Genomic DNA, 23,426 nt, shown 5'->3' with positions numbered 1-23,426 from the left:
GCTGTTCTCTACGAGATGTATGCGGTTTGGGAAAGACCACCGGGAGGAATATGTCCTGGTTGAGATGGAAGGCCGAGACTACTTTAGGGAGGAACGCTGGATGTGGATGTAACTGCACCCTGTCTTTGTGGAACACCGTGTATGGTGGGCCCACTATCCGAGCCCGAAGCTCAGAGACTCTCCTAGCTGATGTGATGGCCACAAGGAAGGCTGTTTTCCATGACAAATACAGGAGCGAGCAGGTCGCCAGTGGCTCAAATGGAGGACTCGTAAGTCTTGTCAGGACCAAGCTGAGGTCCCAGGAAGGGGCGGGGTGTTGTACTAGGGGGTATAGATGCTCCAAACCTTTTAGGAACCTTGAGACCATAGGGTGGGAGAAGACGGAGTCAGTACCTTCTCCGGGATGGAAAGTAGAAATAGCCGCCAAGTGCACTCACAATGATGAGATAGTGAGACCCTGCTGTTTAAGATACCAGAGGTAGTCCAATATAGTGGGAATGGGAACCTCCATGGGCGTTGTATTTTGTGTTTGACACCAGCAAGAAAAACGCTTCCACTTGGCCAAGTATGTAGACTGGGTGGAAGGTTTTCTGCTACCCAGGAGTACTTGCACTGGGGCAGAGCAACGTAACTCTGACTAGGTTAACTATGCAGGAGCCACGCTGTGAGATGGAGGGATTGCAGGTCTGGGTGGTGAAGCCTGCCATGGTCCTGTGTTATGAGATCCTGATGCAGGAGCAGAGGGATCGGGTTGGCTATCGAGTGGTCCAGCAACGTGGTGTACAAGTGCTGTCAGGGCCACGCAGGAGCGATCAGGATCAGGTGAGCCCTGTTCCTGCGGAGCTTTAGGAGAACCCTGTGCACCAGTGGGAAGGGTGGAAAGGCGTACAGCAGCTGGTCCTTCCATGAGATTAGGAAGGCGTCCGATATTGAGCCCAGGGCTAGACTTTGGAAGGAGCAGAACTTCTGGCACTTCCTGTTGTGGGAAGCGTAGAGGTCTATGTGGGGAAAACCCCACTTCTGGAAGAAGTAATGCAGAACGTCAGGGCGAAGCGACCACTCGTGAGACTGAAAGGATCTGCTGAGATGGTCTGCCAGGGTGTTCCGGACTCCCGGGAAGAACAATGCTACAAGGTCTATAGAGTGGGCTATGCAAAATTCCCACAATTGGATCGCCTCCTGACAAAGGGGGGAGGATCAAGTCCCGCCCTGCTTGTTGATGTAGTGCATGGCCGTTGTGCTCTCGGTAAGCACTGAAACACAATGACCTTGTAGATGTTGTAGGAACGTCTGGCACGCCAGGTGGACTGCTCTCAGCTCCCGGACGTTTATGTGCAACACTAGCTCTTGAGATGACCAGAGGCCTTGCGTGCGATGATGGTCTAGATGAGCCCCCCAGCCGAGAGACAACGCGTCCATCGTCAGGGACACTGAGGGCTGCCTCGGATGGAATGGCAGTCCTGCACAAACCAGGGAGGGTGTTAGCCACCAGTTGAGGGAGTCTAAGATGCTCTGAGGAATGGTGACCATCATGTCTACGGTATCTCTCACTGGACGGTACACAGAGGCGAGCCAGGTTTGGAGGGCAAGCATGCGTAGTTTTGCGTGCTTGGTTACAAAGGTACATGTGGCCATGTGACCTAGGAGGCTCAGACAGGTGCGAGCCGAAGTTGTCGGAAAGGTTTGGAGGCTTTTTATAACGGAGACTAGTGCCTGAAACCGGGGTGGTGGCAGGCAGGCTCTTGCAAGTTTGGAGTTCAGAATGGCCTCAATGAATTCTATTCTTTGAGTGTGTACAAGAGTAGACTTCTCTCGATTGATCATCAGGCCCAGTCTCTTGAATAGATCCGTGATGATGGCTATGTACCGAGGGACCTGGGCCTTGGAGGTCCCTCGAATAAGCCAGTCATCTAGGTAAGGAAACGTGTATTCGCTGACGACGGAGGACGATGGCCACTACCGCCATGCACTTTGTAAAGATGCAAGGGGCTGTGGAGAGGTCAAATGGAAGGACCGCAAACTGGAAATGTTGACAATGCACCGTAAACCGTAGGTACCGTCTGTGCGGGGGGTAAATAGTGATATGGAAATATGTGTCCTTCATGTCGAGAGCAGCATACCAGTCTCCGGGATCCAAGGAAAGAATAATGGTCCCCAGGGATACCATGCGGAACTTCAACTTCCTTAAAAACATGTTGAGTCCTCGCAGGTCTTGGATGGGTCGAATACCTCCTTTTGCTTTGGGGATTAGGAAGTATCGGGAGTAAAATCCCCTGCCTCTTAATTCCTCCGGTACCTCCTCTACAGCTCCGACTGAGAGGAGCGTGCGAACCTCTTGCCAGAGGAATTGCTCGTGAGAGGGATCCCTGAAGAGGGACGGGGAGGGGGGGTGAAAGGGAGGGGGTGAAATGAATTGGAGGTGGTATCCAAATTCCACCATGCGTAGGACCCAGTGATCTGAGATTAACTGGGACCACGCAGGGAGGAAGGAAGAAAGGCGGTTGGAAAACTGAAGCGGATCCTGGGAAAGGACTGGTGCTCTGCTCTCGGGCGCACCTTCAAAAGTTCGCTTTCGGGGCCGTCGCTGGTTTGGCGGGACCGGTATTTTGTCCGCCTTGGGACCCAGATTGTCGCCTGCGGTTCCCGCGACCACGCCTTCCGCCAAAGTCTCGTTGCGGTCTGGGCAGGGGGTAAGGGCGCTGGGGTTGGCTATGGAAGGACCTGCGTTGGCTCTGTGGGGTGTGCATCCCAAGGGAACGCATGATCACCCGATTGTCCTTAAGACTCTGTAGCCTAGGATCCGTTTTCTGGGAGAAAAGGCCCTGGCCTTCAAACGGCAGGTCCTGGATGGTGTGTTGCAGTTCAGGAGGTAGACCTGACACTTGCAGCCACGAGATCCTCCCCATAATGATTCCTGAGGCCACGGTTCTGGCCGCCGAATCCGCAGCGTCGAGGGAGGCCTGCAGGGACGTCCGTGCCACTTTCTTTCCTTCCTCGAGAAGGGCTTGGAATTCCTGGTGGGAGTCTGGTGGGACCAGCTCCGTGAACTTACCCACTGACTGCCAGGTGTTACAATTATATTTACTGAGCCGGGCCTGCTGGTTCGCCACCCTGAGTTGGAGGTCCCCTGCAGAGTAAACTTTACGTCCCAACAGGTCCATCCGCCAAGCCTCCCGCGATTTTGGGGTGGGGGCTTGCTGGCCATGGCCCTCTTGCTCATTGATGGATTGAACCACCAGGGAGCATGGAGGAGGATAAATATATAGGTATTCGTACCCTTTGGAGGGTACCGTATACTTTCTTTCCACCCCTCTGGCCGTAGGAGGGATAGATGCCGGGGATTGCCAGATTGTGTCCACTTTGGCTTGGATAGAGCGTATAAATGGTAAAGCTATGCGGGTTGGGGCATCCGCTGACAGTATGTCTATGACCGGGTCTTCAACCTCAGGGACCTCCTCCACCTGGAGATTTATATTTAAGGTGACTCACCTCAAAAGGTCCTGGTGAGCTCAGAGGTAGATAGGGGGCGGGCCCAAGGAGAATGTACTGGCCACTGCCTCGTCAGGTGAAGAGGAGGACAACAGACCTGGTACCAGTTGTTCCTGGAAGGACTCTTGGTCCGGAGGTACGTCAGGGTCTGGGAGGGCCTGAGGGTCCAGTGCCTGAGGAGAGTGATCTGTGCCCGCTGGAGGGGGATGGCTAAAGGTGGCCTCCAGCGCGTGATGTTCCGATGGGGCAGAACGTGATGGTACCGTGGGCTAGCCTTGGGCCTGGTGATATGCCCAAGGTGTCCAAAAGGACCACTGATGAGAACCTTGGTCTGGACCTTGAGCCTCATGGAGGACCCAGCTGTGTGCCTCTGAATCAGGATAGGCAGCACTATCAGCGTGCGATGACTCAGTCGCGTGCCTTGATGGCCATGGAGAAGCGGAGGCTGTTTGAGGATAAGCCCTGTCTCTAGGGTACCGTATTTCGTGCCGCACCGGGGAGCGGTACTGGGATCCGTACCGGTACCGAGAGCGTCATTGGGACCTGCGACAGGCGCAGTGCCGGAAGGTGGACCGGGATCTTGACGCTCTATGATGAGAGCGGCTGCGATGCGAACGGCGCCGGGAGCTGGACCAGTGCCTGGAGCATCGGTCTGGTGAGCAGGACCTCGAGAGGTGCCACGAGTGCGACCAGTACCGGGGAGGAGATCGGTACCGGGACTGCGAGCGGCGCCTGGATCTGGAGCGCTGACGAGATCGAGAGCGCTGATGGGACCTCGATCTTGAGTGCTGTCTACCTGAGGTGCCGATGGAAGGTGTTCTTACCATGGCTGGCTTGCCTGTCGATTGAATAACCCGCACCGGCGGTGCCGGGGGTTGAGGCACAGCAGGCTCCGTTAAGGCAATAAGTTCCCTTGCTGTAGCAAATGTCTCTGGCGTAGTGGGAACGAGAAGCTCTACTGAGGCATGTGCTGGGGACCTGTCAAGCACCGGACTCGACGGTTCTTGCACGGCCAGAATCAACGGTGCGGAGATTGTCGGTGCTGCACCAGTTAGTGGTGCCGGGCAGCTCGACTTAGATTGCTGCTCAGACTGCGGTGCAGATAGTGAGGCCGCAGGAGCTTTAAGCTTCTTGGCACGCGCGGAGAGGGAGCGGAGCCAGGCCGGTTTCTGGGCTGGTGACGGTTGGTGCCAAGCTGTCTTTGTGGTTGGTGCCGGCGCTCTCCGGTGCCGATGAGGCACTTCTCCCCGGCGCGGACTGTCTAGCAGCCGGTGCCAAAGGTGGAGGAGTGAGGGCTGGATTCATTAGCAGCTGCTTAAGGCGAAAGTCCAGCTCCTTTTTCGTCCACGGCTTGAACGATTTGCAGATACGGCACTTGTCTGCAAGGTGGGATTCCCCCAAGCACTTGAGGCAAGGGACGTGGGGGTCTCCCGTGGGCATCGGCCGGCGGCAGGTTGAGCACGGTTTGAAACCTGGTGAGCCAGGCATGGGCCTGGGCACCGGGAGAGGGAAAGGGCTAATCCCGACCCTCTGAACTATATACACTAACTACGTTTACAAAAATCTATTAACTAGAACTACAGAAATTAAACTATATACACAACAAGTATTAGAATGAGCAAAAAGCTAGGGAGGTGGAGAGCAGCAAAGCTGCGCTCCACTGTTCCAACGACTGACACAGGCGGTAAGAAGAAACTGAGGAGCGGACGGGTCGGCAGGGATATACATTTGGTGCCATAGCGGCGCCACGCCAGGGGGCGCCCAGCTGACCCACCAAGTGTTGCTAGGGTAAAAATCTTCCGACGGACATGCACGTGGCGCGCACACACCTACTTGGAATGGATATGAGCAAGCACTCGAAGAAGAACAACAGAATGGGGCACAAGACTAATGAACACATGGTCCGAACAGACGTTGCTATGAAAAATCTGATTGAAGGCACAGGGGGTGCTACTGCACCTAGATTGGAGCACCTGTGGGTACACTACTTGAAGAACCCCTAAATTCCACAGCAATGTTAATTCATTGCATCTCCATGAAATACCCTTCATTCCCATCCCTCATGCTTCAAACACAAGTTACTATGGCAGTTAAAATATTCATTGATGTACAATTCATCAAAGATTATTTTCAGCAATAATTCTTAATAATTATGGATTTTTTTCTAGATCAGGGGTTCTCAACCTTTTTCTTGCTGAGCTCCCCTTCAACATGCTATAAAAATGCCAGGGGCTGGAAGGTGGGGAGAGCGCGGGACTCCAGGGACCCTTGGTATAAGCATAGTTTTACTTCTGGGGAGTTGGGTGAGAGGAGGGGCAAGGATTGGTGGGGCTCAAGCCAACTCTGCTTGAGTTAAGTGCTGGGGCTTGGGGGAACTGGGTTTTAGCCGTGGGGCTCCATGACCCCCCTGAAAGGGCTCATGGATGCACAGGAGGCCTTGGACCCCCAGTTGAGAACTGCTGCTCTAGATAACCCAGATGGCCATCACACACTTCTGGTTCTCTCCTTCCCTCACTGAAAGCTGGACTTGAGCTCTGGCTCCCTGACCTCCCTAAACTCCTGATTCTATAGAACAGTGAAGGAAGCACTGTAATCCAGTTAATTCCCCATTTTTGGAAAGGGTGCAGGACAAGAGGCAGCTGAAGGTAGGTCAGGTCAGATAGGAAGCAAAATGCTGGAAGAATAATAAATAATGAATTCAGCTGCAGAATCATGGAGTCCACAAGCTCTTAGTGAGATGAAAAGGGCAGCTCACACTACTCAGAACTACTGTTCTAGATTCCTTGCAGACTCAGATGGACAATAATTAAATTTAGCTCATGTTTTCAAAATTATCTTTGCAACTATGAGGGCCAGAAACTTTCATTAAAAAAAAAAAGTAAGCTGAAATCCTGGAGTACAATTTTGCAGCACAGTCATAGAATACACAGGGCCCTGGCTGAGATGCTACATCCTTCTATGTACTTCTACTTAGGTTCCAATTAAACTACTTTTGAAGTCAATGGGAGTCTTTCAACTGACTTTAATTGTAGCTGGATAAAATTCTAATGCAGGGGTTCCCAAACTTTTTGCTGGCATGACCCCATTTTAATGAAGTATTTCCTGCCAGGACCCCAGACAACATGGAGGATGCCATTTTGTTCTACAAAATGGCATCCTCTGCATAGCATGACCTCACACGTCTGGTGTGTGCAAAATCAAGCCACATGGAGGATGACATTTTGTAGAGCAAATTGGTGTCCTCCACACAGCGTGCCCTTGTATGTATGGTGCAAGCGAGGTCACACTGTACAGAGGATGCCATTTTGTAGAACAAAATAGTGTCCTCTATGCACCGTGACCTTGCATGCAACGTAGGTGCGAGGCCATGCTTTGTGGAGTAAAATGGCATAATCTGTACACTCAGGATTACTATAACCCATTCTGCTGATGGTGTGCCCACATTTGGGGTTACAACTGTACACAGTTTGGGAACCACTGCCCTAGGGTCTTGAAGCACCCTCTGAGAAACCTTGGTGTTGGATGCCACAGAATAGCCAGAAAAATTTTCTGCTGACATTTCTTTGTTCACCAAGTGAAGTGAGGCGCTACATGGCATTTTTGTTTGTATGTAATGCAATAGCTTTTGAACACTGCATTCAATCAATTCCAAAATTTCACGTAACATTCTAGGCATGAGTGAGCAGAATTCCATTGATTTTGATGAAAATTGGAAAACTAGGAGGAAATGGGGAACAAATGGTTAGAAGACCTCCCAGCTTCAACCCGTCTGTTATTGTCTACAGTTTAAAGAGCTAGTTGATGGCAGCCATTAACAACCTCAAGCATAACAATGCCCCCATCTCAGCTCTGTATCTCCCATAGAGAAAGAAAAGGACAAATAATAATATGTGGTGGATGGGGAAGGTGGGGGGGGGCACACAGAGCCCCTAGCATGGAGAGAGGGAGAAATGGAGGGGGCACAGAGTCCATGGAAGGGGAAGGAGGGTGGCACACAGGGAGCTTGTGGAGGGACTGGATGAATCTAGAGAGCTGCTGGTGTATGAAGTGAGCTTGGCTGCACTAGCTATGAAGTGTGCAACCCTCCTGTAACTACCCAACTGGGAAAGGAATCTAGAGGACAGTTAGAAGTTTATATGCATGTAGGCGCGCGCACACACAGTATGTGGTGTACACTCTTCCCTCACACCAGCCAATGATTCCACTGACTGCAGAGCACATATCCAAAAGCTATATGGAAATTGCTTCAAAGGCCTGTTGACCCTTGGAATGGTTACCAATGCTATTATTACTCTTATCCTTGTGAATTACCTGTCCCAATAAGAGATAGGAAAGCTTGATGGATTTTGTAACAGACCAAACAGAAGAGTAAAGCAATTTTTCAAAATCCCACTGGATTTGTGGTGGGATTGTGAAGAAGTTCACACACTCATTCACCTGCATCATTGAGCCACTTTTCCAGAAGTGGCTTTAACTTGCACATGTTTTTAAAGCTGAGGTTCAAGGCTTCAAAGCGAGAGATGGTAGTTTGGCTGAAGTCATTTCCATAGAGTTTGCCCATAGCGAGCCCAACATCACCCTGCACAGAGAGAAAGATAGAGGGATTCATTAACATATGCCAATTCAGATGATGAAAAAAAAAGGATTGAGTCTTTCCAAGTCTCCCACTCTTTAATCTGAACTCTTTCCAGGATATCTCAGATGTCTTTGGCTTGGTCTCCACATTATCATGGAGCACCACAACCCACCAAATATTAACTCAAGCATTTACAGCAAACACTATAACTCTTGGGAGCAGAACTGAAGATGTACCTACTTAACCCCCAAAAAGAGAAATTCAAATAAAAGAATTGGGAAATACTAATTATTTCAGGGCAACAATTCAGTGCAACATCCTGGAGATGGTGAGAGGATCAGATTTGTCCATAAGCCAAGGTGCTCATCTCAACTTTTACTAGATTTTATATTTTGAGGTTCAAACTGAGCCTCTCCAGCAGATCTGTTTCAGAAACAGAAGAAAAGTTAAACTATTCTCAATAATGGTCAACTATTCCATCAACATTACATGTCTGTCCAAAGAGAAGTCAGGAAATTTGCAGCCAGCCAGACCATCATTACCACTACATCTGGAGTTACTTTTCCAAATACAGGGTTTTGGCTCTGTATCAAGCATTCTGCTTGCACTAGCATTTATACATAATTGGGCTGGAGACATCCAAAGAAAACCCAGTGTGGCCTGATGCCTCAGAAGAAGATGTCTCTATCCTTTTAGTAAGTAGTGAGTTACCCATCTTGCAAGTGGCTCAACGGCACTATTCTTCAGGAGCTACCATTTTAAAGTTTCATTTGAAAATTTAATTCCTGTTTGTAGTCACTAAAAATCCTTTGGCAGTTTTGCAAGGGCAAAGGTCCTGCCCATGGCATATACTTTAAACCACCTTAAAGAAAATAGCATGGTATAGGAGTAGTTAATATAGTTTAAATCTACAAAATTTAAAACTCATTTTATAACAGAGCTGAAAAATCCTTAAAAAAAAAAAAAGGATTGGCGGGGTTGGTTTGGTTGAATACAGTGTAGTTTAAAAGTGGTTTCGTTGGACTCTCAACAGTGCTTACTGTATTCTTCTCCAAAGCTAGTCCTACAACCCAGCCTCATACCAACAAACTAAGGGAATGAAGAGTGGCTACTTCCAAGCCAGAGAAAAAGAATAGGCAGTCTGGTAAATTGCACAATGCATATAATGGGAAAAAAAGATACCAATGTGGATTTGAAAAGTAAACTAAAACCATTGATGGTTCACCAAACTACGTGGTCAGAAGAGGAAACCTGTATGAATTGTGAGATGCTACCTCATATGTCCCATAATTCTGTGTATTCCAAAGCCCATTAACTGGCTCCCATAGAGGCAATGTGAATACTCTAGCAGGGTTTACGCATCTGAAACCTTGCTATTTCAACCATTTTGGAGATGGTTCTGATCTGTGCTTAGATTGGACAGATTTATCAGGAGGCTTGTGACAGCCCCCTGAACAACTTCCACCTCTGACGATTACCCACCATGTACAGTATCTGGAGTTCTTTGAGATGTGCGTCCATATGGGTGTTCCACTTCAGATGTACACACATCTGTGCACTCTTGACTGGTGATTTTCATCAGCAGTGTCTGTGGGTCTGCAACTGTGCCCTAGATATCCTTATGCCATGGTACAAGGATATACCGGGGATGGACCCACTGCCACTCCTATTCCTTCTGAACCAAGAAGTCCAGTGAGAAGAGACGACAGACAGGAAGTAGGGTGGGTAGTGAAGAATCCACAGGGGGACTCATCTTGAAGAACTCCAGTTACTCCACAAGGTAAGTAACCTCTCCTCCTTCTTTGAATATAATCCCTATGGGTACTCCACTTCAGGAGTTCCTTCAGCAGTACCTCAGTTATGGAGGAGGGTGCTGATGATGTATATTGAGTACAGACTATAGAATGCCGTCACTGAAAACCACATCAGCTCTGGAAGCAGGCACGATAGCATACTGCTGGGAAAACATGCACTGGAGATCAGAGGACTGCACTGCAAATGTGAGAAATGCTTTTCTCACATTTGCAGAGCATGCTTTTCGGTAGGGCCACAGAGGTAGACTGAGCCTTGGTGAAACAAGCAAACACTCCAGAAGAGGAACAAGTTTCTGAAGCTTTATAACAGGTCAAGTTACATTCCAAAATATATTTGGACAGTCTTTGCGTAGAGATAGGATGCCTCTTCATTCATTCTGTGATCAAGATTAACTTAAAGCAGGGTTTCTCAAACAGGGATCGCCGCTTGTGTAGGGAAAGCCCCTGGTGGGCCGGGCCGGTATGTTTATCTGCCCCATCTGCAAGTCTGGCCGATCCAGCAACTCCCATTGGCCCGGAGCAGTGAAGCAGCGCGGGCCGAGGGATTTACTGGCTGCCACTTCCAGCAGCTCCCTTTGGCCTGGAGCAGTGATCCATGGCCAGTGGAAGCCACGATCGGCCAGATCTGTGGATGGGGCAGGTAAACACACCGGACTGGCCCACCAGGAGCTTTCCCTAGACAAGCGGTGACCCCTGTTTGAGAAACCCTGGCTTAAAGGGTTTAGTCTGGTTAAGGCAGAAGGCGAGAGTCTTTCCTACATTGTGTATGGAGGCTTGCTTCTTCTCTTGATGAGTGAGACTTGGGATAAAAAACCAGTAGGTGAATTTCCTGATTAAACTTACCTCATAGTGGTTGGGTGAGTAAAGATTGAAAACCTTTCAGGGAGTGGGGGACTGAAAGACTGCATAGCAGCCAGATGAACCTTAATCAAGCTCAGCAATAAATGAGTGTTTTTTAAATTTGGAATGTAATCAAGAATGAGAGTCAGGCAGAATTGGAGAGAAGCCTGGAAGCATTTCCACTTCTGCAGACAAGTCTTCTTTATTGTGGGTTTTCTACTATTAAGCAGTACCGTTGTACACATCTGCAGTCCTGTTCTATACGAGAGAGCAATTTAGAAGCCAGGTCTTGAGGTGCATGATGAAGCATGACTTTTGCATGAGGAGATTCACTGTCCAGGGAGGCGGAGAGAGGTGGTTGCCAAGACACGTAAACCCAACTCTGAGAACCACATCTATCACAATCACAATGGTGCTATAAGAATGGCTACTAATGTTTCCTGTTTCAATCTGTTTAGGATCTTGAGAAGTAAAGATGGTGGGGATAAGTGTACAGCAGTACGTGAGGCAAAAGGATGACTAGGGCACCTCTCAGTGAGTTGTGTCTGTGCCCTCCCCTGGAAGATAATCATCTGCACTTTGCACTGGATGATATCATGGAGATATCTATCTCCGGATGACTCATGGTAAGACATATTCTTTTGAATACCTCATTATTCAGCTCCCACTTGTGGTTGATGTAGAAATGGCTGCGGAGAGAGTCCACCACTATGTTCTGCAGTCCTGGTAGATAAACCACTAAGATCTGCATGCACTGTGATATGCACCAGTTCCATAGTCTTATGGATTTGGCACATAATGACTGGGATCTTCTTTCTCCCTGTTGACTGATATAGTACCTTGCTGTTCTGTTCAGTATTATTTGTATTGTGTAGCCCCTGATGTGGAGTAGGAAGACCTGGCAACATAGTGAACCGCTCTGAGCTCTAGTATGTTGACCATATGCCCTGAGCTGCTAAATTCTAAAAGTGCGGGCCTCAACTTATCAGAGAGGCGTCCATTTGGGATGATCGCTGCGGGCAGAGGCTGCAACAACAGAACTCTTACACATATTTTTTGTAGCTCGTTCCATCAGTTTAGAAAACCAAGGACCCTTAGAGGTATGGACACTTGCTTGGATAGACTATGCTTGTTGGGAGACTGTAGACAGTTCTCAACCACACGTGAAGACATCAGGAGTGTAATCTTGCTAAGGCTATCACGAAGTACTGAATACCAGAAGGCTCAGAAGCTGTAGGCAAGTAGTTGCTGTGGTTTGAAGGCTGGACTTTGGGGCAAACCTATCTGTGTGCAAGTATGCTCTGACAGTGGATGAATCCAGAGTGACACCAGTGAAGTCAATGCATTCAGTGGGTGAGTGACGATTTTTCCACATTGAGGCAGAGGCCAGGGAGTGAACTGAAATAGGAGCTTGCTGGTTGCTTTCTGTATCTCAAGAAATGAATGGCCTTTTTAGGAGCCAATTGTTCATGTAGGGAAAAAAGATTATTCCCATCAGGAGAAGATGGGCTGCATCTGTTGAGAGGACTTTGCTAAAGTTCCTTAGGGCAGTGGAGAGGCTGAAGGACATGACGCAATACCAGTAGTGGTCCTTGCTCACCATGAAATGTAGGAAAAACCTCTGCAAGGGGCCCATGACTATGTGAAAATAAGCATCATGAAGGCTGAAGAACAAACCAATCTCCCAGATCCAGGGAGAGAATTGTCCCTGCTAGGGTTACCATTCTGAACAATTGTGCACAGATGAAGGTGTTCAAAGTTCCAACGTCCAGAACTGGTCTCCATCCCATTCTTACCTGGAACCAGGAAGTATCAGTTATACAATCATTTCATGATGAATTCCAGTGGAACAGGTACTATCACCCCCATTGTTAGGAGAGATTGGGTCTCCTGCTTCAAGAGACATTCGTCAGAAGGCCCCTGAAGAAGGATGGGGAAGGGTGAGGCAAGTGAGAAGGAGATGAACTGAATGAAAAAAAATGTACAGAAATCACCTCCAAGGTCCATCTGACTGAGGTGATGAGCTCCCAGGAAGGTAAAAAATTGGAGATGTCGACCCTCACAGGGTTCAAGGGGAGATAGATGCAGTGCAGGATCCGGAGCAGGAGACAGTTCATGACCCTAGATCAATGGGTCAAAGTAGCTGTTTTGAGGATGTTGCCCACTGGCAAGTCATTGTAGAGGTTGCCCTCTTTCTTAGTGATTCTAGGCTTATTTTTGCCAGGATGAGCTTGTAGTGGACTGGGCAACAGAGTTGAGCCATCTGTGATACACTGCATTTTTTCTTTGTTGCAGGTGTATAAATGCCCAGAGATCATAGTGTCACGTAGGAGTCTCTAAGCGAATGAAGAGACTCATTTGTGGCATGACTGAACAACTTGGTCTCCTTCAAGGGGTGATCCTCCTTGGTGATTGTCTGGCCTATTATGAGGGCTCGGAATTGTTCCCTCTGGTCCTTTGGCAGGTGTTCAATAAAAAAAGAAACCTTGCAATAGTTTGCAAAAATCGCATTTTGCCATCAGGTCTTGATAATTGGCTACTCTGAACTGCAAATAGGCACAGGATTAGCTTTTGCAGCCCAGTGGTCTAGCTGTTTTAGCTCCTTGTCAGATGGAATCAAATGGGATCGATGTCTATTTCATTTGTTGACTGCCTCAACCAGCAAGGAATTAGGCGTAGGGTGGGAGAAAAAAAAACCACACAGTCTCTTGGTGGAATATAGTATTTTTTTGTCAGCCTGTTTACATATAACTGGTGTGGTTTCAGGAATTTGCCATACCACATGGGCTGCGGCCAGAGCATCATAGATGGGCAAGTTGAGTTTACTGTGAGGAGACATGGGGGATGTTAAACGAGGAATGCAGGATTCCTGTTATCTCCTGTGACAGAATTTGTAAGATCTTATTTATTTAATGTGATCTTGAAAGGCCTTGAAATCACTGGTATAAGATGGCGTGGGTAGACATAAAAGCCTTATAAGGCAAGGAGGATTTGTGGGAAGGTGTTTGTGATATTGCACTCCATATGCTTTATGAAAATATGCTTAAGAATGCGAATATGATGCAACTGGAATATGCTTTATGCAAAAGGTCTCTTGTAAGTTATCATTACAAAGGTTATAATCTACTGAGTGCATTCATCCTATTTGTTTGCATGTATTATTTCTGTGTCTGGAGTTAGGAGAATAAGATATAAACTTCTATTACTGATGAAAACATTAAGTGGAAGCCATTAATGGTGTTTCAGAATCAATTAACTGTAAATGGCTCTGTTTACGTGCAAACCTTCCTGCGTACATGTGGGCCAGTCCAGGAAGAATGGAGTCTGGGGTCTCACAGGACATGTGACCACGTCACAGGATACTGGAATCCATCTTAAATCTGGTACTCTTCCATGTAGGAGGAGGGGTGGGAACCCAGAGAGACAAAAGATTCCTGTCTCATGCCAGAGCTACAAAAGGCGGTGAAACAGGACAAAGGGGGCCAGTCATGAGAAAACTTCTAGTTACCACCTGATGGCTGCTGGAACTAACAAGGACAGTACCTGGGGAAAGGATTGGACCCAGACTAGGAAGGACTTTAGTCTGTGAAAGAAGCTTATTGGAACATCTCTGAGGATGAGATATTACTTGTAATAACTTTCTTAATGTATTAGGTTTAGACTTGCATGTTTTTGCTTTATTTTGCTTGGTAACTTATTTTGTTCTGTCTGTTATTACCTGGAACCACTAAAATCTTATTTTTTAACAACTTAATAAAATCACTTTTGTTTATTAGTAAACCCAGAGTAAGTGATTAGGACCTGGGGGAGCAAACAGCTCTGCATCTCTCTCTATCAGTATTATAGAAGGTGAATAATTTATGAGTTTATCCTGTATAAACTTTATACAGAGTAAAACAGATTTATTTGGGTTTGGACGCCATTGGGAGCTGGGTGTCTGGGTGCTGAAGTCAGGTAACCTGCAGAGCTGTTTTCACTTAAAGCCTGCAGCCTTGGGGATGTGACCCAGACCCCGTGTCTGTGCTGCAGCAGGCTAGCGTGTCTGGCTCAACAAGACAGGATTCTGGAGTCCCAAGCTAGCAAGGAAATCAGGCTCTGAAGTAATTTCAGCACATCAGATGACAGTCCCAAGGGGGTCTCTCTGTGATCGAACCCATCACAGTGTGTTTATTCTTCCCCTGCTGTCACTAGCTGTTCTACAAATTGTTCCTGGGGAGAAGGGTCAAAGGATTGTGGTGGTGGTGGTTTTTGGTGCGTCTTCTTGTGAAAAGGAATATTGTAGGAGTTAGTCGCCATAAGAGACCGATGAGCTCCAATAAGACCACTGAGATAGGTCATAAGAGAAGGGGCAATACCAGGGTTCTCCTTGCCAGGTTTGCCAGCTGTATGTCTTGCAGGGAATTTCTTGCTCAGAGTGCATCTCAAGGGAGGGAGGCTTATTGGGGAAAAACTGATTATCAAGGCCCTAAAATAAAAGGGCCCCCCAAAAATGCAATAGGTAAAATTACTAGCAAGGCTTTTTAATAATTTACAAGCATGACGCTAGAACTCTTGAGCAAAAAAATCCCCTAGAAACCGACGTTTGAAGACGACAAGAAATGCTGACAGAAGTCATTGTGTTCCCTCATAACTTACCCATTCAAATAAAAAAATAAAGGTTAATGAATAACGTAGAATGGCATGCATGATACACATATGCTGATTTATAATACTGAATTAAGATGAAGAATGGTTGAATGGTGAAAATAGGTTGAACAGGTTGAGTTTGGATATGATACTATTTGCGCCAAGGTCTTGGCCTAGCTTTTGCCTGCATGAGTGCTGCCTCTCTTTCCAGTATATAGATTTGTTTAGATAATACTTCTTGCTGATTGAAAAAGTGTTTTGTTAGTATGCTGGAGGAAGTTAAATAGTGTAATAGAGTGGTTTTCAACCTGTGGTCCATAGACTCCTGGAGGTCCGCAGACTATGTCTAAAATTTCCAAAGGTGTCTGCGCCTCCACTTGACATTTTTAAGGGGTTCGCAAATGAAAAAAGGTTGAAAAGCACTGGTATAATAAATACACAAAATGCAATGCTAAAAGTCCCTATTACTGGGACAAACAAGAAGAAGGTGATAGGAGGACATAATGACATGAAAATAGCGTTAACAGTAGAAGTTGTGTAAAAAGCTTTCACGTGCATATGTATGGATTATGCAAGATACAATGCTTAATGTTGACTGGAGGAAAGCTGATGAATACATAATATGAAAAAGTATTAAAAACCAAGTGAATAAGGGCCCAAGTCCAGATTACCAGTTCAGAAACTGAAGGACTGGACCGGAGAACAGGGACTGACCATGAAGTGCAGGAGAGCTTCCCAGTACCCTAGAACTTGCTAACTTGGGTCCCTACCTGTTCTGTCTTATCTGTTTGTTGTCTGGCATAAATATATGCTGAGAAACTGTCAGAATTATTGTCACTAATAATTTATAAATAAAGATGAAAATTAATTAAGCCTAAATTGGGTGTATTTGGGATGCTGTTACTCACTTCTTACAGGCTGGACCAGAAAAGCAGAGGAGCAGTGTATGGTCACTTCAAAATCAAACGAGATGTCATCCCTGTGTCCATCAGAAGGGCAAATGGTGCTGGTACCAGGGATGCCAGAACCTACATAGAAGTTGAGGGCCCCACTCCCGTTCTTCCTCTTCTCCTGGAGCCCTGTCCTCTGCTGCTCCTCCTCCCCTTGAGGCCCTACCCCTGGTCAAGCCGGAAGCCAGAGCTGGGACATGGTAAGAGCTGACCCGGGAGCCTGTACTGCTGTGGGGAGCCCATGACCCTCCATTTGCCCTGGGTGGGGAGCTGGGGTGTGCCGCCCAAGGCACAAGGAGGGTCCAGGGCTCCCCACAGCAGCTTGGTTTCTCTGGATGGCCTTTACCAGGGTATGGCTCTGGCTAATAGTCTGGCCAGGGGTTGGGGCCTCAGAGGGAGGAGAAAGAGGGGGGCCCATGGTGGTGGTGGGGGGCTAAAGCCCATCTCAGCCCCACACCGGGAAGAGATCGGGGATCACCTTATCAGCTCTCCTGCTATGAAGCGCAATGCCCTGCCTCTGCCACTCCACGCCTGCCCATGTTAAAGAATGAGTAGGCATGGCCTTTCCACTTTTAAAAATATGGGGGCTGGAGTCTGCCCCAACCCCGGTATAGGCACCTGTAGCTGGTACCAGGGATCAAGTGGGCACTGCAGACCAGAGAGGATCTGGTAACTGCATCAGTACCAGAAGTAGAATCTTGGTTGGCTAGTGAGACGGTACTGGAGGATATATCTGTCCCAGCCAGAAACTCTTCTCAGTATGCTCCACGAGTTTGTGTGGAAGCAGTGACCACATCAGTACTGAGGATCAGTCACCATTATAGATAGCAGGACTGTAGGGTAGGTCAATTCCAGGAAGTAAGTTGGTACCAGCAGAGAGTGTCTCTTAGTAACTCCGAGCAACAATGACTCAGGTTCTTCTAGGATCCAAAGATCCTTGTGGAAAAGGAGCCTGGAAGGTACCAGACTCCAAGTAAGGACCCTCAGGAGTTAGTACAATGGGTGACACTCAAAATGGTACTGAAGTGCTATCTGTGCACTCTTCTCTGCTGGCTCTGGAAGGTAGTACCAATGAAGATTTCAGCTTAACTTTAAAGCCACTGTGTTTCAGAGGTGCTGGGTCCAGTGCCAACTCTGGTGTTACAACATGGCTTCTCAGTACATGGTGTGGTTTTCCTAGCCAGTACCACGGTCTTGGTACTAGAGGAGATAGGGGCCTTAGAAGAACCCTTGTTTGGATGCAAGGTCTCCTGAATGCTGGATCATCAACAGAGTGATTTTTCCCTTCTTTGACTCCATTTTGGGGAACAGAATGTCTTGTTTTTTATGATCTGAGCAGTTCTGAGGGGTCCCCAAGATGTTTGTTTACTCCAGGAGCAATGATGGTCGCCAGGGCTCTTTGAGTAACTGAAAATATATATTACACACACACACACAAACACATATATATATACACAGCAGGGGGAAAGGCAATCTGACTCAGACTCTGCAGGTCCCAGACAACATTCCAACAAGAGTTTTAGCCTGTCGTCCCTCAATTTTTAGGTCTACTTTTAAATCAGATACATTTGGAGGGGATGAGAGTCTCTCCCAGGCAGAAGAAGCCGAAGCATCTGTCTCTGCAGGGAAAAAGACGTATGACATATGTGGCAGGGCCTGAAGCCCAGGATCATGGACATAACCTGTTACTCAAGACCACGAATTGAGGCCTAAGAAAAAACAAACGAGAATGGAAGGCGCACTCCTCCCAAATACAAACTGTGCAAAATAACAGAAAAATAAATAAAATAAACTACTAAAAGAGTAAAAAAAATAAGCAAGAGAAATAGCAAGCAGCTTGGCAAGCTAACAGTCTCTACAACATTCTCTCAAGCTGCAGGCAGTTGAGAAGGACCTACAGTGATGGTGACTCTGCTCCCCCAAATATCCTCATATTGGAGCAGAGGGTTATCTAGGGCACAGACAATCTCCAGTAACAAGTGCACGTGTAAATGCACATCCCAGGGAACACCCGTAATGATATTACTTGAAGTAGTAGTTATTCATTTCTTTGTGAACAATTTTCCCCAAAGATGGCAAAGGCATTACTGTATGGGAATTAGCAAAGAGTCACCCACTACTGAAATAGAGGAAAAAGATACTTTGCAATAAACAAGTTTGATCCACTTCATAGAATGACTGAATCCTCTTATAGACCAATTAAAAACAAATACGGAGCATTATATGAGCAGTTACACTTCATTACAATAGTGTCATTCGTGCCAGAAGAGAGGTGACAAGAGAGAATATTCCAATCTGTTTGTATTACATCACAAGACATTATAACACGTCCAATCATAAGTTTCCATAGTAGGAACACATCTAAACTAGCCAGTGTGGATGTAGGTAATGTCCGTATTTCGAGGATTATCAGCTATCTCAGATGGAATACTTGCCTTGGATTTAAATGCGTCAAACATGCAGCTATTTTAAAAAGAAATTAAATTATATAAAACCCCTAAATTAATCTGTTTTGGGCACTTACTTTAAAATGATACAGAACTATCGCAAGTCAAAACCAGTTTATTATATTACCCCCAAAATGGAATGTAATAGGCAATTAGTGTACAATGCAAACTAGAATCTTGTAATTATTTCTGAAAAGAACAAAAGTAAATCCGATGAGTTTGAAAATAACCTACTATGTCACTGGCAATGAATTTTTCTGTTATTCTTTGGCATGCAATCTAATTATATGACTAGAGGAAACCTTAGTAATAAGATCCTTAATTACTACACAATTATGTAATTAGGTAATAGTTATTAAAAACTAACTAAATTATGTACATATTTACTCAAATAATAAGAATAGATCAATCAAGTAAATACTAGTAAATAGAATAGGATTTATTTTTTTTTAAACAAAGGGAAATTTAATACAAAGAGCTGCCTTTGTATTATACTGGAATTGTGATATTAAGCTCAAAAGCCAGGGCTGATCTAGAATCCTTGAGTTATTGTGTCTGCTTTTTCCTCCACAGTATAAATTCAGGACAGTGTCAGTAAGGAGAGTTAACCCTTAACTTAAAAATCCTGGTTTCTGCTGCATAATCATTTCACAATGACACAGCAATGCAGGCTAATTGTCACAATTGTGATGAGCACAAACTAGAAATCCTCAGTCAAGCAAGAGAAGCTATTCTATTCCATACAGGTGCTTATACCATGCTTATCACCATAATATTTGGGTAACTCCTTCACCTCATGAGGGAGAGACTGAAGTATGCCAACAAAACACTCTTCATCTTGCTAAGAACAAGCTGTTCTTGTCTGGTAATGAAGATTCTGGCAGGAACTTGTATTATGAACCCTGATTTTCAGGCATTTAAAATGTTGTCAGAAAAATAAATCTGACCTTGGACACATGCTTTCAGCTACAGTGGGTTCACTTATTCTGAATTCACAAAAAATTGGATTGGTTGCTCTGAATTCAGACTTCTGATTTTTGTTTGCTCTTTCCTCTAGCAAAACATGCCAATGTGTAACAGCATGCTACCAGACTTCTTGATAGGGACAGAGGATTTTAATTTTTAAGGAGAAAACATTTAATTTTGATATTTTCAAGAAGCAACTCCTGAATCCAAGCACAATGACACTTAGCAACAAGAAAATAGAACATATAATCATACTTTCCACTACTAGTAGCACCTTTCATCCAAACATATTCAATATATTCAAAATTACTTTCTTCAGCCTCACCTTGATGGGTTCTTGTGCTCTGACTCCACACACCTAAATGGATTTCACCATTGGGCTTTAGGTAAGCAGACAAGTGAACCTTTGCTCTGATGAGCCCTATCAGGTGGAAGTTGCTTTCCCTTAATTTTGCTTCTCTATCCTCACTTAAACACTGCTAAATACTTAATGGCAAAAATGGGTTTTGTTTTGTTTTTTAAGGTGGGTTTTTTAGAACTCAGGAGCCCAGACACCTGCTTCCTTGCTCTAACCCTAAAACAGTTCCTTCCTTATCAACTGTTTACATATAAACCTGGTGAAAGGAAGATGATTGATAAGCTTGTCTTCAGAGTATTCAATGTGAACACTATTCCAGAGTGGTGATCAAATCTCATATGCTTTCTTCAAGTTTATTATTTTCTTATTCAGCTTATCTTTTCAAAACTTGTTTCTGAATCATCTTTTAAGATTTCTCCTCTGCCATTTAAGCTCTTATTTGCGGATCCTTGCAAGCCTTAAACCTCCAATACAGAATCACTAATATTTAATAGGAAAATGAGTTCAAATGATAAAACCCTTCAACATATAAAGCAGCTTCATCAGTTTTGACACAATCTTTAAACACTTAGAACGGTGCAGTGTTCTATATGACTTTAGAGGCTGCATTTCTGAGGGCAGCTTTTAAAGTGTTTTGACCTATTCTTTTTAAATCTTCTAGGCTGAACAGTGCACATTCAATGACAGCCTGAGTTGATAAATGCATGCACCTGCTGGGAAAATGGCTACCTTTTAAAACCAACAAGGGAGCAAGTAAGATGTGTATGGCCTTTTCTGTTCTTTCCTAGAACCCTCATATAGAAGGGAAAGACAAGAACTTAATTCTATTTAAGAAGGTTCTGCTTAAAAGGGGGTGCTATTGTCCCCTCCCTCCAGATCTGAAAACTGATTTAACCCTATATTGGGAGGTATAGGATTACTCAATTTTACCTGAGTGAATCCAAGTTTGATCCGTCTTTGTTTGAAAGTCTTGGCAAACTGCTCAAGCTCCTCAAGGTCACTGGGCTCCTCCAAGCTGGGAGTGTCAATTCGCTTTGGTGTTGATTGGCTCTGCGGAAGTGGCTGAATGGGGGTTGCTGCTATTGTGCGTGTTGGGGTTGCTGGCTGTTGAGGGCAGGAGACAGGAAGAGAAAAATGAAAACAAATGAAAAGATTTTTTTTTAAGACACAAAATAGTGGAAATAAATCTCACTCAGGAGTCCAGATTCCCACAGGAGACAGGTTGAATACGAATATATCTACCATTTCTAATAAATCCCGAAGCGCTCTCAAATTTATTGACACTGCTCAAATAAAGGCCGTCACAATGCACTGTACTGTATTAGTACATAGTTTTTCAAGAAGGACTCAGTCAAAACCAGCCAAGGAAAAACAAAAGACACACTGTACCGGTTTACCAATGCCTTCTACCTGCTTCAAGAACAGTTCAACATTACTCGTAATATATTTCAATACTTTTGGAGAGTTTGGCATTCATCCCCTTTATTTATTTTAAAATTCAATTTACTGTGGGTGCAGTATCAAGTTGACAGCTCTACAGACTTAAGTCCTCTATTTCTCCTCAGAACAATCTCAGCAGAGGCAGCAGCAGCACAAATATCCCTAGCATTTCCCCTTGTGAATGTGACACAACCTTGACCTAGAGGGACTATTTTGGGAAGCGGGGTTAGGGAGGGGAGAAGTTTGTTCCCTTGGCACCTCTGCTGAGACTGCTCATAAGAGTATTTATAATGGTGACATTATATGGCAATAATTCCTCTTCAAAATCAATCAATCAATCAACTCACAGAAAGGAATTTCTTTTAGGTCTCTGACTTTCCTAGTATAACCAGATAGTTTCCTAGGAAACTACTGAAAAGTTTGCTATTCCTGACAATTAGCCTATAAAGATCATTTCCCAATATAAAAGTAGCAATACAGGGTTTCAGTAAGAGCCTAAGATATGTCTGTGTGCTATGGAAACCACATTCAGGCTAGGTTTCACACAATCAAAATATATTAAGAGAACATTGGAGTTGCACAGTTAAGGTTTTGCACACAATCTGAATGTTAGAATTTCCTGAGCTTTGAGTGTTTCACTCCACCTCCTTGGATGTATGCATTGTTAAAATGCAGAGCTGAATTCTTTTGGCCAAATTCTGTTCAGTGCAGCTGAGGGGCTTAGGCAAAGATGGTTTTGTGCCAGTTTATGCCCTCGGCCCAATTCTGACACTGTTTATGCTCCCAATGCAACACAGAGAAGCTTCAAGATCACTCTAAATTGCGCTGGTTGGTAATAGCCCCCACATGACCGTTCCATAGCACTTCAGTGCTACAGCCATATCTCCTACAAAGCTGAACCTCCAACTGGCTCACTAAAGTGGCTTTTTACTTTGGTTAGTGCTAGTGATACTCTGCAATGCAGAGCAGGCGGTTTGGGAGGGGGAGAGGGAGGGGGCAGGATTTAGCCCACTATCTTTAATTATACGATCACATATTATTGCTCAAATAATATACAATCTTTTCAAGAACCGCAGATACATATGTTGCACACTAATTTTTTTTCAGTATTTTAAACGTACTTAAGCTATATTGGACTATATAGACATATCTGACTTCAATTTTTACTGAAGTTTTTTTTTTCCCCTATATTACATATTAGAGCAAATCTTTGTTAGGGACACGCGAAGCTCCCCAAGCTGTGAGCTAGAATAGATAATTTCCACTATTCTTCATTGCATATAGAAAATGTAGTAAGCAATACAAGTACAGGTACTATGTACTTTTCATATATGGGACTTTCACAGACTGTGAACAGACGCAATAGTATGTGCTACAAAATACTACTTGCGTTCAAAGAAAAACATTATGTGATAGTTATTCTATTATTTCAGAAATAATATGTGATCATATAATTAGAGACTATTGTAATGCACCAACACAAGCAAGCAGTGTTAAAGCTGCAGGCACTTTAACATTACTTTTCCAGAGTTTTGAAAGCTTAACTGTAGAGCTTTAATAGTCTCTTAAAAGAATTTAAAATTTTTTTTTTTAAGAAATAAATAATGGAAAAAGAGCTAAAAATTAGCTTTACTCTTCTTCTGACTTACAAAACATTGGCAACAATACAGAACTCTTTAGCTAGAAAACAGACCACTTTGCCCTCGGATCTTTGGAAAACTTCCAGGAAGAAACCCTCTCTTGCACACTTTAGGAAGCCCTCAACCCTTTTCCTATAAGTTTTAGGAACTCTGAGAACCTTATAAAGAAGTGGAGGAATTGATGCTAATGTTCCTATGGACATGTTGTCTTAAACCCTACACATCTGCTAAGTAAGCAGCTAAATTAACTGCACATTCCTGAATAGTATAGCCTCTTTTA

The 23,426-nt window shown here is 45.2% G+C and overlaps 1 protein-coding gene across 5 annotated transcripts in view; it reads right to left on the bottom strand.

Moving 5' to 3' along the window:
• The window catches only part of POU2F1 (POU class 2 homeobox 1), a 210,999-nt gene that overhangs the window by 34,161 nt on the left and 153,412 nt on the right, over positions 1-23,426 (bottom strand). For all 5 annotated transcript variants that reach the window (XM_030581056.1, XM_030581066.1, XM_030581045.1 and 2 more), the window contains 2 exons: positions 20,997-21,170; positions 7,927-8,068 (listed from right to left, as the gene is read on the bottom strand). In XM_030581056.1, the coding sequence (XP_030436916.1) occupies positions 7,927-8,068; positions 20,997-21,170 (316 nt within the window). The remainder of the gene's footprint in view (positions 1-7,926; positions 8,069-20,996; positions 21,171-23,426) is intronic.

Source organism: Gopherus evgoodei, chromosome 1 (genome assembly GCF_007399415.2).
Source record: "Gopherus evgoodei ecotype Sinaloan lineage chromosome 1, rGopEvg1_v1.p, whole genome shotgun sequence".
NCBI classification, from domain to species: domain Eukaryota; kingdom Metazoa; phylum Chordata; order Testudines; family Testudinidae; genus Gopherus; species Gopherus evgoodei.
The sequence above is the reverse complement of the archived record's forward strand: the minus strand, read 5'-3'. Positions and strand labels throughout refer to the sequence as shown.